General features: G+C 39.2%; 1 protein-coding gene across 9 annotated transcripts; it reads left to right on the top strand.

Moving 5' to 3' along the window:
* Nucleotides 1-15863, top strand: slf2 (SMC5/6 complex localization factor 2). Of its 9 annotated transcripts, none has more exons than XM_085296851.1 (22): nucleotides 1-167; nucleotides 848-882; nucleotides 1364-1696; nucleotides 1808-1893; nucleotides 2015-2263; nucleotides 3368-3413; nucleotides 5957-7380; nucleotides 7503-7585; nucleotides 7667-7780; nucleotides 7884-8051; nucleotides 11155-11260; nucleotides 11341-11428; nucleotides 11514-11655; nucleotides 11789-11876; nucleotides 11971-12147; nucleotides 12504-12598; nucleotides 13034-13121; nucleotides 13318-13440; nucleotides 13570-13647; nucleotides 13744-13830; nucleotides 14751-14819; nucleotides 14934-15863. In XM_085296851.1, exons 3-22 carry the CDS (start codon nucleotides 1426-1428, stop codon nucleotides 15501-15503), a joined length of 4152 nt encoding a protein of 1383 aa, XP_085152977.1. In that variant the 5' UTR covers nucleotides 1-167; nucleotides 848-882; nucleotides 1364-1425; the 3' UTR covers nucleotides 15504-15863. The 9 variants fall into 9 exon arrangements, with proteins under 9 accessions (XP_085152977.1, XP_085152976.1, XP_085152973.1 ...); XM_085296850.1 differs by having other exon boundaries at nucleotides 1775-1893; XM_085296847.1 differs by having other exon boundaries at nucleotides 1417-1893.
* Nucleotides 15864-16090: the final 227 nt, after the last annotated feature.

Below are 16090 nucleotides of genomic sequence, written 5' to 3'. Positions count from 1 at the left end.
TCCAAGTTCCATGATGCAGTTCGTGTCGTCTAAGCGGTTGCAAGCGGGAGAGGATGTTTGTGGCACCGGGAATCACCAGTAACGTGTTATTGCCGCCGTATGTAGTTGCAAACAGACTTCCCAGTCCTCAAAATGAGGAAAGCAACAGAAAACTAAGGAGACACTCGGTATGAATAACTGCTAACTGGTCATTTGCACGCGCGTTAGCCAGCTAGCTAAACATTACTTCCTCAAACGACATGCTAGTATTTATTATGCATTTTATTATTCTCTAGCTAGCTACAGAAAGACGTTTATGTAGGTTCTAAAATAAAACGTTCATAGATGGCTTTGTTTCTTCTTAAAGCGAGTCCAACACGACGCAAGGAACTGATGCTAATGAATAACGCTGTCATATTTAGCTTTCTTTTTCTCTAGCTCCTAGCATATTGACAGGTAATAATATTTAACGGCTAGCCAGTTTGTTGACGTCTGTTTGGGACTGAGGTTCTCAAGCGACACTGCTAGGTTATGTTAATTTCAGGCGATAAGACATTTTTATGTCAAAACAACATCACGACATGTCAAAGCGTGAAACTATTTGATCTCATGTTGTCACCTCAAATAGCATACCGTGATTGGTAGCCATTAGCCAAACAGAAATTCTCTAGCAAGTGTCTCCCTCGTTTTGTCTGTGGAAGGTTAACTCGTGCTTTGTTGGACGTCTTCTTTTTCTCATTTTTTTGTGTGTGGGGAGAAAAATAAAACAAAAACTGAAGTTGCGTCATTGTCGTCGGCTTGGTGACCGGGCTAACTTCAAACGTTAATAGAAACATGTTGAGTTCCCATTTCTCTGTCTTTTTTGCAGCCCACTTGGAGCTTGCTTCTCACGGAGAAGTAAAGGTGAGTCGAAGTGACAGGTCGAGTGTTAATTTTCATTAAAAATTTTTACTTTTACCTGCTCCTTGAGACTTTGCCTCTCATGTGTATGCTTTTACTTACTGTGCAATAAAGCACTCGACTGTAATGTTTATGATGTAAGTTTTTGTTTGTTTGTTTTATTATATAGTCTCACTTATTGTGCAGTTTCATGCTGTGGGACTGTCAATGAGCAGTTAAATCAACAACTGAGCCAACCAAAGAGTCAGAATTGAGAAAAATAAGTTTGTCAGAGGGAGATCTTTTTGGCACTCTTGTAAAAGCTTAACACAAGAGGGTAAGCTAGTCATTACTTTTCTCTTAAAACAAATTCAGACCTGTAATTAAAAAAAACCCCAAAAAACAGATGGATAATCCTTAGTAAGTACAGTAAATGGGTAAGGTGTAATGTAACAGGTTCTTCAAAAGACCATAATGCATGCATCATATTTCCTTTTTACCTTAGTAAAGGACCTTGTTGTTGAGCAGCGCTCCCTATCCAACACATCTTTTCACCAGGCGACTCCAATGAAGCCTTCTCGGGTCCCTAACCAGCTTTCTAATCCACCACCGAGGAGAATGTTGCCAATTCAGGCACCTGAGGTGTGCTACAGGGACAGAATTGGTCCACACTGGCAAAATCATCATCCCCCAGGACTAATCCATTCATCAGGATTTAATTCAAGCAATTCACTTAATCTTGGTTCCCCCGTGGAAAGACCTTATTTTATGCCAAAGGAAAGGTTGGGTCCTCCAGAACACTTTGGTCAACCTCCAGGGCTTGTGCCAAACAATCCAGGTACCATTAGGATGTCATTAAATCCCCCAATACCAGGAGGCCATCAGCCAGGATCTTTTGACACATTTTTGCTTCCAGTGGCTATCAACCAATCGCCATCTTCCCACATAGGCCGAGATCAAGCGACTGAATTCAAGGCTTCTTCATCCAGCTCAGAAAGTAAAACTGTAACAACACAAAGACAAGAATCAGATAAGGTATTGTTTCATCTTTTTTCATACGGTTTTAGGAGAAACTCAGATTTTGTTCTGGTTGAGTGTTTTTATGATAAATATGATTAGTTATGCTGAGTTGATGTGGTTCTTAACGTTTTGTTAGGCTCAGTCCAGTGATGTGGAATATTCTATACCTACGGTCCAGCTGCACAGACCATCTGTGAGTGTTACAACCCCATCATTCAACTACAGAGCACCCAATGAAGTTCACCCACAGTCCCCTTCATACTCAAAAGGCTGGTATCCTAATATCAGCCATTGGCCCTCGCAGGGCTACCATCTCCATCCAAAACCCCACTCATCCGACAGTAGTCGTTTACCCATCATGCATATCTCTGTAGCCTCTTCCCAGGTAAAGTTTTTATATATTTAAAAACACAAAGTTTATTTCGAGTTTTGAAATCATGATGAATGCTTTCTACCTTTCCAGTCTTATGCCAGGCTGGTCAGGCTAAGAGCTTTTCATTACTTGGTTGGATTGAGGATAGAAGATGACATAGCCAGCCTCGGCAACATGATTTTTTTTTTTTTTTTTTAAATCAACGATTTAGCATTATAAACAGACTTAATTGCCCTTTTTTCATCTTACTATTTAGCAATTTCTAAATTTAAAATGGTTTTTAAGGAAGACAGTAGGAAGACATGTCTTATTAACATGTTACTGTATGTTATTTAACACAGAAGTAAGGCAATTTAAGAGCACCTGTTGACTTACAAACAGGGAGAATTTGTTGCCACCTTTTGAGTTTGCAACACCACCATAATATCTATTTTTTTAAACCTGAATCAGATATTAAAATATTTGTGAACAAAATCAATACTGAGACTAACTATGATTAAAATTTATGAAACTGGCAATAGTTGGAAGGTATTTAGCTGTTTTCACACATGAACTGTGGACATTGTCAAGAGATTAGATTTTTTTGATATGGGCTGGTGTAACCCAATCTCACATGTAGCACACAACAGGAGATTGTCTGCATCTCTTTGGTTCTTATTACTGTAAATATTATATATTTATATTACGTATATAAATATTACATTTGGTTTAGGCGAGGGGTGGCAGAGCATGGAAAGAAAACTGAGCACTCAGTTTCCATAAGACAAACTGGCTATTATTATAATTTTATAATTGACTTTATAAAATGGAGCTGGCAGGTTAAAGACAGTTGTTTTTTTCCTGATTCAGCTGGTTTGATTATTTGTTTCTTTCTCATACAAGTTAATTGGGTATTGTCTAGAAAAGTTTAGCACCAGAGGGCATGCAGAAAACAGCTTTAAATAAGTTAAAGTGCATTTACTAGCTATTTATTAAGTCTGTTTATTTAAAGAAATAATTTCTGAACTGGTTGTCACTTGTTTTGTTTTTTATAAGATAAATTGCATAGCCACAATGTTATTGCTGTTCAAATATCACTTAAGTAGGTCACTAACTTTTTTTGTCTTTTTTTTGCAGAGCCAGCAACAGGAGCAAACACCTTCAAGTGAAAAGTTAATTTCAGGTAATATTGTAATTTAAAGTAAATTCTAAACTTTCAGATAGGTTATGTTTGGCAGTATTGCTTGTTAAGTCCTGTAGCTTCAATACACTGAAAATATCACTGACCTGCAGGTAATGTGGGGGGGTATGAAAAGGGGGAAAAAAACAAAGCAAAATGCTTGGACACTGCTAGCACAGGGCGCCCACACAAACGCAAAACAGAAGATGAAGCATAGCTGAATATGTTTCCAAACCAACTTCATTCTAAGCCAAAGACTAGAAAATATGGTGAAGCATATCTTCCCTTTGGTTTCACCTGCACAAGTGCCGAGGTAGGTCTCCCCTGCAGAATTGGTTTTCCAATTGTGGGGAGCACGCGCTGGGCTGTTCAAATTACGGACAAACAGTATCCCACATTCTTGATTTTTGGTTCACAAACACTTCTGATAATAACTAACTACTCCTGACATTTTGGAGATGTTAGCTCTTTATACAGTAAAGTTACAGTGGGATACAAATAATATCAGGCTGATCCTGCCACGATTTGTTCCCTGGGTTCAAATCTCGGACAAACAGTATCTCACAGTTGTTTATGTTTTTGAACTCATTTTGCACAGAGGCATTTTTTGAAAAATGTATTGATAGCAATGTTGAACATTATTACACAGAAAAAAAACAACTACACGTAAAATAATTACATCGCGACGCCTCTGCCTTTGTAAATGGAGGGACAGTAACTGCGTGTGTGTATGTAAGCGTTTAAAAACTGCAGATAGTCAGATTAACAGTATTTTGTCTCTATCTGTCATTCTGCAATTCATCTCATGTAAACAACGTGGCGCACAGCGTGACGTGAAAAAAGGCACATACCTTTGACGTTGCATGACGAACTCTGTATTCCTCGTCCACACGTAAATACAAAAAAGGAGTTTTAAAAAAATCTCAGTTTTCAGTGATTCGAAACACCGTTTACGTGTGGACGAAACAGGTGCGTTTTCAAAAATACCCGTGTAGGTGTGAACGTAGCATAAAAGAGTTAGTAGTTTATTTTATTACTACCTGTAATTTTTTGCAGATTGCTTGCATTTGCTTAATTGTTTACTAAATGTTTGAGGTGTGAAATAAACCACAATGGAGCAAAATATGGGTGTGTGTGGTTGGAGGATGTGTTTGTGCGGGGGGTCCGAACATTTTTCTTGTAAAACAAAGGGGAGCCTAGCAAAAAAAGTTTCCGAACCACTGTCTTAAGTGATGAAAACAAATTGTACTAGGCTGACTGTATGGTTGGCATGCTGCAACAACGTTATTATTATTATCATTTGTACAACCCATAAAGTATTATCCCCGTCCTCTAAAATGTACACTTGGCATAAAGCAGTTAGGCAGGTAATTTTCACCTGGCATTCACCAAATCCAAACTTGTCTAATGGGTCAACTGGTCAACGGCCAGATAGAGAAATGTTATTTGTTATTCCAAAGAACATATTTCCACTGTTTCACGGTCCAGTGGTGCATGCTTTACATCACTCTGATTATTGGCAGTTTGCTTGATGACATAATGCTTTCATGTCATTAAAACCTATGCCATACTATCACACTCCAAACACACAGTACTTGTCCTGATGTTCATGTCAGATGAGGTTTTTAAAACTGTGAAGTTACTGAGAGTTGGCAACTTTAATGCACTATGTGCCTCAGCACCCACTCTCTAACTTTATGTGGTCTGTCACTTTGTGGTTGAGTTGCTCTGGTTTGTAAACGCCTACACTTTGCAATAGTCCTACTTACAGTTGATCATACAATATCTAGGAGGGAAGAAATATCCCCACCTGACTTGTTGCAGTGGTGGCATCCCATTACAACAGATGCTTGAATTCAGTGAGGTCTTTAGGTTGACTCATTCCTTCGCAAATGTTTGTCAAGGTAGACTGCATGGCTTGGTGCTTAAGTTTTTACACCTGTGGCAGGGATTGAAAACCTGAATTCAAAGTTTAAGAAGTATGGCTTTTAAAAAATCCCCTAATCCTGATCTGTTGTCACTATAATTTGTGCTTCAGATGTCCCTTTAGGAATTTCTTCATGCTTAAAACAAAAAATATCACCTACTCTTCTTTATTTTCATGTGACATATAGAGCTGCAGTAGATATTTTCATGATTGATTTGTTGGTTGATTTAAATGTTTAAAAAAAAAAAAGACTTTTTCATCTGAGCTGTAAAATATAATACCTGGGTGGGGGGGTGTCCATTGCATATGTGGTTTTGTCTGATTGCTATTTGTGACTCTAAAAAAAATAGTAAATTTGAAAGCCTGGAATCATAAAATGTATAACCTTATCCTTTAAAAGAAATGATGAGTTTATTATCCGAATAGCTGCCAGTAAATTTCTGCAGTTGCAGACTATCATTCTTTTGTGAACAGATTGAGGTACATTTATCTGATGTGGATAGTAAAACCCTTTTTAAGACAAAGTTAAAACTATCAAATTCTGGTCATTTTGTAGACATTAATGAACCCTCAATATTGTTCAAAAGAAAATATCATCTTTTTTTTTTCCTTTCTCCAGCAGTGGACTTGAACTTCTCATCACACAAGAGGCGCAGCGAGTATGAATATGGTTCAGAGAATGCCAAGAAACCATGTACTCAAGGGGCAAACTCAAACAAAACGGAGACAACAAAACCCACTGTTCCCACTGCACTTGCGCCTCAGCCGTCAGTGATGCATTCTTCAGAGTCAGCAAACCAACACAAAACCACAGATGGCTATCTACTTACAGAACAGGCACGTGGACAGTCAGCATGCTCAGAGCTGTCATCTACTGTTGGATCTTCTCAGTCATGCTGCAAGTCATCATTGCATAAAGAATGTACAGAGAAAATAACATCAACAGGTGCAAAGGAATCATTTATAAATTATTCTCAGAGTCATGTACCACAGTTAAAGGAAATGAGATCACATGTAAAGCCAAATGAGGGAAGTGTGAAAAAGACAAGTGAGCAAAAAAATAAAAGGGATAAATCAAGCACTTTGTTCAACTCTGATGTTCCTCAGAAGGACACTACTAGCTCTTCACCTGCTGAGTTAGGCAGTCACCACTCTGGTTTTTCTTCCAGTAGTAGCTCTGTCAAGACCCCGAAAAGAAGTAATCCCAGAGGAGAAAACAGAAAACTCAGCAGTAGCCCTCACAAATCAACCTCGAAACCAAATTCGAGCTCTTTGACTGGTCGGACAGGAGAGCGGAATAAAGCTTCTCGTTCACGAAGACCTGTAGCTTCTTATGACGCCAATGATCTTTTCACTCCTGATCCTGTGACTTACATTGTTAGCTCCTCAAATAAGACTGTAAAACCCAAGATAGATGGGGAAACAAGCAAAACAACAGAGAAAGGTTCATCCAGCATCGCAGGAAGCTCCAGCAACTCAATTACTGAGTCCTCTTGTGAGAAACATCAAAACTGCAAAATAACCGGTCCTCTTCTTGAAGCATCGTCCACTTTACCTAATCCACTAGGCAGTTTTCCAACTGTAACGTTAACACGGGTAAAACTGGAAAACTTAATACCACCTCCTCGAGATAAGGACACCAAAAACAGCCCCATCCCTTCTTCACACAGGCAGCTTAAGGGTGACCAAAATCCATCTCTCCTCTGCAAAAAAGTGAGTACAGGTGCTGTAGAGACTGACAGTGCTGCTGCTGAACAGACTTCTACCTCCAGTTATTGTCAGTCTCTACCACTGAAGGGGCAGGAAAGTAAAGGTGATAACAAGCAGATAAATGAAGAGGATCCCATAGATGTGGAGCTGGACTTGGGGCTGAGTTTTGCAGTAGATGTGGATCTAACCCAAAGCTCCCATAGCAGTGATGATGAGCAGCTACTTTCCTTGGAAGAGATGATGGAGCGTGCTACTAAACCTCCAGATACACCTGAGAAGGGAACATTCTCAGATCCTAGTCCACCTAGACGTCTGAGCTCTCAGTCAAAAAATGTAAGTAAAATGTCTTGGTCTTTGTTGTACGCAAAGTTGTTACTGTATAAAAATAAGCTTGCTGAGCTAAAGGACAGTAAAACTTTATTTGGATGTTAACTATCACATGTTGTTTTCCACAGCAACCATTTCAATCCACAACAAAGTCAGGCAATTACAAGAACAATCTTGACCAAATACTGAAGGAAATAAATAACAATAAAAAGTGAGTTGTTCATAAAGTTTCACTGCCGTTTCATTTCAAGAGCTACAGCATCTTCACGAAACTCTCTGCATTATTCACTAGATCAAAAGAGATTGAGAGACAACTGCTAACTGCATGTGAAGAGGACCTGTTGAAGATAGCTGAATATGAAGAAGCAGAGGAGAACCGAGAGGAGGGCATTTCTTCCGAACAACAGTAAGGCACACAAAGACATGCTGCCACTTTATATTTTGTCTCTGGGGAACCGTGTTTTCACTGTAGTTAGCTAAATTGTGAACTGCTCGAATTTGTTTACCAGGGAATTCTTGCAGCGGTATTCATTGATGTCTGCTGCAATCAAAGAAGTCCCTCCAGGAGAAGAAGTGTTCAACCTGGAGAAGTTTGGTCAGATCTTTGACCAGGATACATTACAGCTCAGGCAGTGCCTGGTCAATCCACAGGGAACAGCACAAAAAACTCTTCTGTGGTGAGCTGAATTTCTGTGTGTAAAAATGAAAGGGCAACATTTGTTGTACTTTTGTACTAAAAATTAGATATATGTAAGTAATTATTGTTTGGAGTGCATGATTTTTTGATGATTTTAAACCTTTGCCCAAATACTGCATTAGCAACAATTGTTCATCTATAATTTCTTTAAAGTTGTCTTGAATACTAATTGGACAAATTACATTGAATTAACCTCTGGGGGCATTTTTGTTGCCTCAGCTTTAAAGGGTAAACTGGTCTTCCAATTCAGCTAGAAACTTAGCAGAGAAGCCCAGACTTCCCTCTCCCTGGCCACCTCCTTCAGCTTTTCCAGGGTAACACAGAGGTATTCTCAAGCCAGCCAAGAGATATAAGCCCTTCAGCATGTCCTGGGTCTGCCCCGTGGCCTCCTCCTGGTTGGACATGCCTGGAACACCTCACCCAGGAGGTGTCCTTGTCAGATGCCCAAACTGCCTTAACTGGCTCCTTTCGATGTGGAGGAGAAGCAGCTGTATTCTGAGGTCCTCTCAGATGGCTGACCACCTCACCTTATCTCTAAGGGAGAGGTTAGCCACCCTTCAGAGAAAGCTCATTTCTGCTGCTTGTATCCGTGATCTCATTCTTTCCATCACTATCCAAAGCTGCAGCACCAGTCTGTTGATCGCCTACTCCCCTCACTCGTGAAAAAGACCCCAAGATACTTTATTTTTCTTTATTGGATAGATGCAGTGAAGGCTGACAGGAAATCGGAGGGAAAGAGAGAGGGGGAGACATGCGGCAAAGGGCCACGGGTCGGACTCGAACCCGGGCCGGCCGCTCTCAGCCATGTGGTATATGGTCGCCTGCTCATCCAACTATAATAATCCAACTAGATACTTAAACTCCTCCACTTGGGGCAGTAACTCGTCCCTGTCCCGGAGGGAGCACTCCACCCTTTTTGGGGTGAGGACATTGGCCTGATTGTGCTGACTTGCATTCCCACCGCATCACACTTGGCTACATACTGCTCCAGTGCCACCACCTGATGAAGCCAACAGAACCGTGTCATGAAAAGCAGAGACAGGGTTTTGAGACCACCCAAGTGGAAGCCTTCTACCATTTGATTACACCTAGAAATTCTGTCCATAAAAATTATAAACAGAATCGATCCAAAACCCACCGAGAATGAGTCCGACTTGTTGCCGGCTATACGGACCAAGCTCCTGAAATGGTTATTTAAGGATTGAATGGCTCGTAGCAACTGGTCAGACACCCCTATACTCCTGCAGTACCTCCCACAGAACATCCTCAGGGACCCAGTCGAATGCATGTAGACTGGTTGATTTTCTGACTGACTGACTGAAATTTTATGTCAGCAACCATGTAAATCTACCTCTACTTAAACAGAGGTTTTATGAGTCCTGCATAGTGTATCATGAACAGAGGATTCAGTCTCTTGAAAATAAACTGTTAAGTGGGTCCCAAAAGTCACCAGATCTATTTGCAAAAAACAATAACAAAAACGCACAAAGTTAGCAACACTGAAGTTAATAATGGTAGGAGTAGGCATGTGGGAATGATGATGGTAGGGTATGATGTGGAGGGTTAGGGAACATGTGGAAGCCTAACCACTGGTCATTGTAGGACAGCTACACAGAGCAGATAGTGAGAGCTCTCATCAATAAGAAGCTTCTATGAGACTCGTTGTTTCTTGGCTGGAGAGTGAAGTGTAGCCTTAAGAATCACTCAAAGATCATTTATGGCCCTTTGAGAGCTTGTGTGTGCTTATTGTAGCTGAGCAAGAGACTCTTCGGTGTGTAACTGTTGGGAGGAGTGTTACAGTCTGTCTGTTGAACTATATAAAATATAGTTAGCAGTGAGCTCGTGTGTAATTTACTGAGATTTATAGAGTGTGTTTTCTTTATGTATGATGTTGTTTTTTGGGTTTCAGGTACGCTTATTAATCTTGCTACTTTTGATAATTTATAATATTATTATTAGTATTAATATGTGTTCACAGTCTCTTCCTGAGAGTGAGGAATATGGCTTATTAATTTAATACTGAATATTGAATCAGTACTGTATCACAGATACCCAAACCCATGATATGGTTATGGAATTCAGAAAAAGTTGTATTGGTGCATCCCTATTGATAGTTCAGCTTTCTGTAAGAAGTAAACATCCAATAACACTGCAGCTATGGGCATTCGTTCAGTGTGACTATTACTGGGCTCTGTGCTAATTTTAGTTTTATATATTAATGACATTTTTCAAACACTGCTTTTGACCTCCAGTGGACATCACGGATGCTTTTATTATCAGCCGGTTTGACTGTAGGATAACTCTAGTGCATGCTGTTTGTTCCCCCAAAAAACAAAGATATGAGGAATCTTCAGAAGCATGGGAGATATTTTTGAAGTATGCACTAAGTTAGCAACTTGAATAAGGTCAGGTAGAGGGCCATTTTTGGAAGTGTCAAGTTCTTCTGAGTCCCTCTGTGTTGGCTTTTTAAATTTTAAACACCAAATTATTTGCATAAATTACTCATTAGTCTGGGGGAACTCCAAACCAAATACTTCCTTTTCCTGCATAAACACAAAGAATCTGATAACAAATTTTGACAATAACATACAGAAAGGAATCTGTCTTGTATACCAATAGCATTAAAAAAATACACAAGTTTAAATTAAGACCTGGAACATTGGTCTTAGCTTATTATATTTTTTACAGCAGCTTTACTCTGTGCTTGATGTTTATTAGATTTGTCAATAGTGTGCACTGTACTTCAGAGTGGCGTGACAACCTTTGAACGAAAGGCTTTTTTTGTACATATCCTAAGGCCTCAACGTACCTTTTTCATAATCTAATATGGAGCCTTCTGATAAACTTCACTGAGGACATTTTACTCTCAGGGTAATGAACAACAAGTTAGGTCTTGTCAGGAGAAACTACAGTTTGACCTGAAGGCACTTAGTAAAAAGGTAAATTAGCACAGTTAGTCCTATCCAACACACTGCACTCAGGGATGTATTTAAGTTTGCACACTCATTTTCAACTCTTAGTTTTCCTAAATAATGAATAACTTTGATCTTTCTCTCCACTTACACTCTCCTGCTTTACATCAGGTCCAGCCCAGCTCAGCTGCAATTGCATGTGAATATCGGATTGTTTCAGGAAGCTTATGACTCTAGCTCACCCTGTCCAGCTCAGGTTACCCGTTTCCTTTTCAAGGTAGGTCTGACACACACCCGCACTGTGTTTGTTGTACAAATGTTTAAGCTTGGGCAGTAATTCTTTGTCGATCTCATCAGATGATGTCAGTCCATAGTGAGAGGATGATATCTGAGAAGTTGCTACAGGCCCTCTGTGATATTGCATTGACTGCTGCTTATCAAATAGGTCAGTGCTGTCCTTCCTAAGCTTTTGGTAGTTTGTCTTTAAAATGTACATAGTGTTGAAGTTCTTGGTGTGAATACTTCCACAGTGAAATATGGAAACCAGCAGTTTAAAGTGTGGGTTCCCAGTTTATCTGACGTGACGCTGGTCCTGATGAACATGGGAGTGCCGTTTGTTAAACTCTTCCCTTATGAGAATCTGCAACCTCCATTCACAGAAGGAGATCTGCTGTGAGTGTCATCACCATATGACTCGCTCATTCCTTTTGTTACCTTCTATATAAAACTATAACACGTGAGCTGAAAGTTGTTTATTTGGTCACTTTTTAATTTAAAGGAGTTGAATTTTTCTGTGTTTCTGCAGGGAGGACGTCTACATCAAAAGTGATAGTCCTACCCACAACAAGGAAGAGACCACTTTCCCTGAACACAACTGCAGTAATGTTTTAAAGGTAGTAGACAATAAATGGCTGATGACGTTTGAGAGCTTAGCAGATTGAGTACAACTCCACCACTCATTGTTTTGTTTTTTAATCTTGTTTATAGTACCTGTCTTACTGCATGGGTCTGTGCCCACGTGCATACAGCGACAATGAGCTGCTGTTGATCCTTACTGTAATGAGTCACATCGGCCTGGAAACGCGTCTCATCCTCGAGTCGAGTGTGGCACTGGAGCCTCTGCTGTGTAAAATTGTCAACAACATCAGGGATTGGGACGCTCTGGTCAGTGCATAAATGTCATTGTCTGGCACTTTATTTCCTCACATTTCAGTTTGGCACATTAAAGCAAACAGTTTTCTTGTAGCTGTTGTGTTTAATCATCCCCTAAGTGGTGTATAGTATGGTTGTTCCTTATGAAGACATGTAATTAATCTGCTTTAGAATATTAACACGTTCTAACAATTAGCTCAGTTTTCTCATTTTATACTCTTTACATTGACTAACAACAGATTTTAGGATTTGTTTCATAATTCTTGCATTAAATACAAAGTACTAAACGACCAAGCTCCAGATTATTAATCTCAGCTTCTTGGCTTGTATGGCTTTAAAAACTTTATTTACTTGCTTTATGTCTTTAGCTGCCAAAAATCTGCCTGGCTCTCACTGATTTGACAGATGATCACCACAACATGTGCCTATTAGTTCATCTCCTGCCTGACAACATTCGTGGAAAGTGAGTCTTTTTATCCTTCTTCTTTTTTCACTATCTACTCATATATACTTAATTTCTAGATATACTGATTTTCTGATTATTGTGTTTATCTGATTCTGATTTATTTATGCATTTATATACACAGCTGAATCTAAGAAATTTGTCAGCCAGCAGTTGATGGAAGTGAAAATGAAAGGGCTTAGATACTTCATGTATCAGCATGTCTTGTTTTGCTTGTGATATTCACAAGATTTACCATTCCATAATACAGCACTATAACCTACTATGCTCTGAGCTACAGAATAGCATGAAGACATGTAAAAGTGAAATAAAGCCAGTATGAAAACAAATACTTTCAGCATTTTGTGATTTATTAATTTTTTTGATTTTTTTTTTTCACAATACCATACCATTAAAAAGAAAAATGTTCTTTTTATGTTTGTTTTATTTGGACAGAGAGTTGCGCCGACATCTAAGCCTGTGCATGATTTCTAAGTTGTTGGATGGAAATTGCAAATACAAACCTGTGGAAAGAGAATTTCAGGTAATTGGGTTAACTTGTAACCTTGGCAGTTTCCTTTAAACCCAGCGCTTGAAACACTTCTCACATGTAATTTTAAATTATGTACCGGTACATTAATCCACTCATCCTCAGGGTCGTGGGGAATTTGAAGCCTATATGCACAATAAATATGTAAATCAATTTAATTAATAGAGTTTGGTTTTTGTTTGGTATTTAGCTCTCTGAACTGAGGCCATACCTTCCTCGCATGCAACCTTCCTCCCTTTTCCGACACATGACGAGCTCTTCTGGAATGAACCAGAAAGATAAAGAAGAAGACCTGGGCACACTAGACCAGCAGGTGATCATTTTGTTACAGTCTGAATTGCAAAATGTTCCAACCTTGACTTGTTTTACATCCATAATAACACCTGGACATCATTTTGAAAATGATTTTTCTGACCCAAGATCCTTTTATCATTTCTTCCAGTCCTACTACCTGTGCTATAGCCTTCTGACATTAGCAAATGAAGCATCCAACTTTCAGTTTTTTCCCGCTCACCAAAAGGTAAATTCTTTTTTCCAGTCTTATCTGATTTTTAGATGTTATTGGCCTGATTTTGATTGAATGTTTAAACCCTTTCCTTTTTTTTCTGTCCCTCAGAAGCAGCTGCTGTTTTTGTCAACTGAGCTGGAAACGCATGTTAAATGTGACATCAGGGAGAGTGAAAAATGTCTTTATCGCAGCAAGGTAAGCATGATTTAACAAGTGTGTGTTTGTGTGTGTGTTTTTCTGCAATTCACAAAATAAAATCTACAATACTTTTAACCAAATATGGGAGCCGCTGGTCCAGGCCTATGCTGCTCAAAACTATTTTGAATGTTAATGACTTGACTAGTCATTTGCCAGTAGCTTGTTAGCAGTAACACTAAGCAGACAGAATATCAGTTATTACCTCTCAGCTGTAAAAGGCTTTTTTAATCGACATTATGAGCAGGTGGGTAGACACTTAACTTTTTAAATGCGATAACTCAAAAACGGGGCAACATAGAAGCTTCAAATTGATACCAGAGAACAAGGTGACATCGGATTTAGAAATTGATACAATAGGTGTGTCTACTAGGACATAGAAGGGAAGCACTGGTGGTTGCCAGCATTTTTGCATCTTTGTCATCAGATTCAACTTGTTTTAGATTGACCTGAGATCACAAGTAAATCTGGTGCTTTTCCCCCCATGTATTTAAGTTCCTAATTTGAAAAACTTACCCCACAGTTAATGCGTTAGGAGTTTTCTCTTTCCTCCTAATGGCAGCCTTTTCTCCAAAATTAAATGTTTCAAGTTCAGTTCATAGATAACACTGTACACAGATCTGTTAGTCAAGATATCAAAACTGCTTAATAGCATTTCACAGATTAGCAAACAGTATAGATGAGGCTAGACCTAATAGACAGTTGTAATATATTTCCAGATTAGGAACCCGTTTAACTTGCTGAAACTCTATGCCAGAGACATCTGTACTACTTTATATTTATATTAAATATATTCATATGAATCATCAGAAATATCAACAAATCATTGCAAGTTTCTTTTCAGAGGTTCTGATAAATGACATTTTTAGTGTGCTACATAAACCTGTATGAGAACTCTTGCCTTCCTCTTCTTTCTCCAGGTGAAGGATCTGGTGGCGAGGATCTACACCAAGTGGCAGATGCTCCTTCAGAGGACAAGGCCTCTCGATGTACAGTATTCACACACATTATTTAAATAATTTCTTTACAGGATGTGTTTACTTTGTGTCTTAAAAGATAATTTTATAATCTTATTGGCTATGCTGGTCTTTTCCCTTCTCTAGGATAAACTGTATGATTATTGGCAGCCTGGGGATACTTTGGGGTACAGCCAGGAGGAGCAGGAGGATGAAGATGACACTGCAGAAGAGGAGACTGTGGTGGAAGAAGAAGTAGAGGGGGATGAAGAGGAAGATGGAGAAACAACTTTAACTGAACAGAATGAAGCTGTCATGGTTGCTGAGGGAAAAAAAGATGCCAGGGTGGAGCCAGAAGAAGACACGAAACTTGGTGAGACAGAAAAAGACACAAATGTTATTGCAGCAGAAGAAGGCATGACATTTGGTGAACAAGAAGATATGAACACTGCAGAGACGGAGGAAGACATGAATATTGATGAGGTGCTAATGGAGGAAGATGGTATCCCAAGTGACATAAGCAAAACAGAAGAGGAAAAAGAAACGGTACCTGGGAATTTAAACCAAGTAGTGCCTGAGACGGATCCTCAAGCACCCTTGGAGTCTGAGGGAGTGGATGAGCAAGTGGCTGCTCCCAACATAGGGCATGTTGATGAGGACACTGAGATTGAAGAAAGAAAAGGAACACACCCGGCACCAACAGCTGGTTTATTCTGATAGAGATGATCAGTTTTCAAGGCTTTAACAGCCATTGCCTTATGTCATGCTGAATTTGCACTATTTACCAGACCTCTTTTCCTAATTCCAAAAGGTTTGAGACTTTCACAGTGATTTTAAGGCAAACTGTGTATTTACCTCAGTCAGTGAGGTTATGTTTTTGTCGCTTTTTTTGTCTGTTGGCACATTTAGGCACAAGCTTCCAGGCTGATATATTTTTATGAAAGTTTGTGGAAAGATGGAGCATTGGTATATTAAAAAATTCATCGTTTTGTTGTTTTTTTGACTGCTGCATGTGTGCACATTGTTGTTTTATTGTTAAGTGGCCAAATATGGAAAATAAACTTTAAGTTAAATTAATTTCTTGTCTCCATAAGCAGCGCCAGACAAAATGTCCACCCACCAGTGTTTACAGTACTGTTGTGTTAGTGATAATCTTTCTAATATGCAGAAAAGTAACAGTGAGAGGATTTGTGGAAATATCCATGACTTGCTATTGTAGCAACAGATTAATGACATTTTTTCATATTTTGGCTAAACGTTAGGCAGCTTGTGAAGTACCAAGGAAGTAGATTGGTTCACACATT

The sequence above is a fragment of the Mchenga conophoros genome, linkage group LG13 (assembly GCF_057382185.1).
Source record: "Mchenga conophoros isolate Kocher_MC1m ecotype Shallow Benthic linkage group LG13, M_conophoros_male_GT1.1, whole genome shotgun sequence".
In the NCBI taxonomy this organism is placed as follows: domain Eukaryota; kingdom Metazoa; phylum Chordata; class Actinopteri; order Cichliformes; family Cichlidae; genus Mchenga; species Mchenga conophoros.
The sequence above is the reverse complement of the archived record's forward strand: the minus strand, read 5'-3'. Positions and strand labels throughout refer to the sequence as shown.

Bases quoted from the DNA above. Each gene is read 5' to 3' on its own strand.
- slf2 (XM_085296847.1), top strand. From the start codon at position 1,426: ATGAAGCCTTCTCGGGTCCCTAACCAGCTTTCTAATCCACCACCGAGG. The intron at 11,429-11,513 runs GTCAGTGCTGTC...ATACTTCCACAG, and splicing joins GACTGCTGCTTATCAAATAG to TGAAATATGGAAACCAGCAG. The intron at 12,148-12,503 runs GTCAGTGCATAA...TTATGTCTTTAG, and splicing joins TCAGGGATTGGGACGCTCTG to CTGCCAAAAATCTGCCTGGC.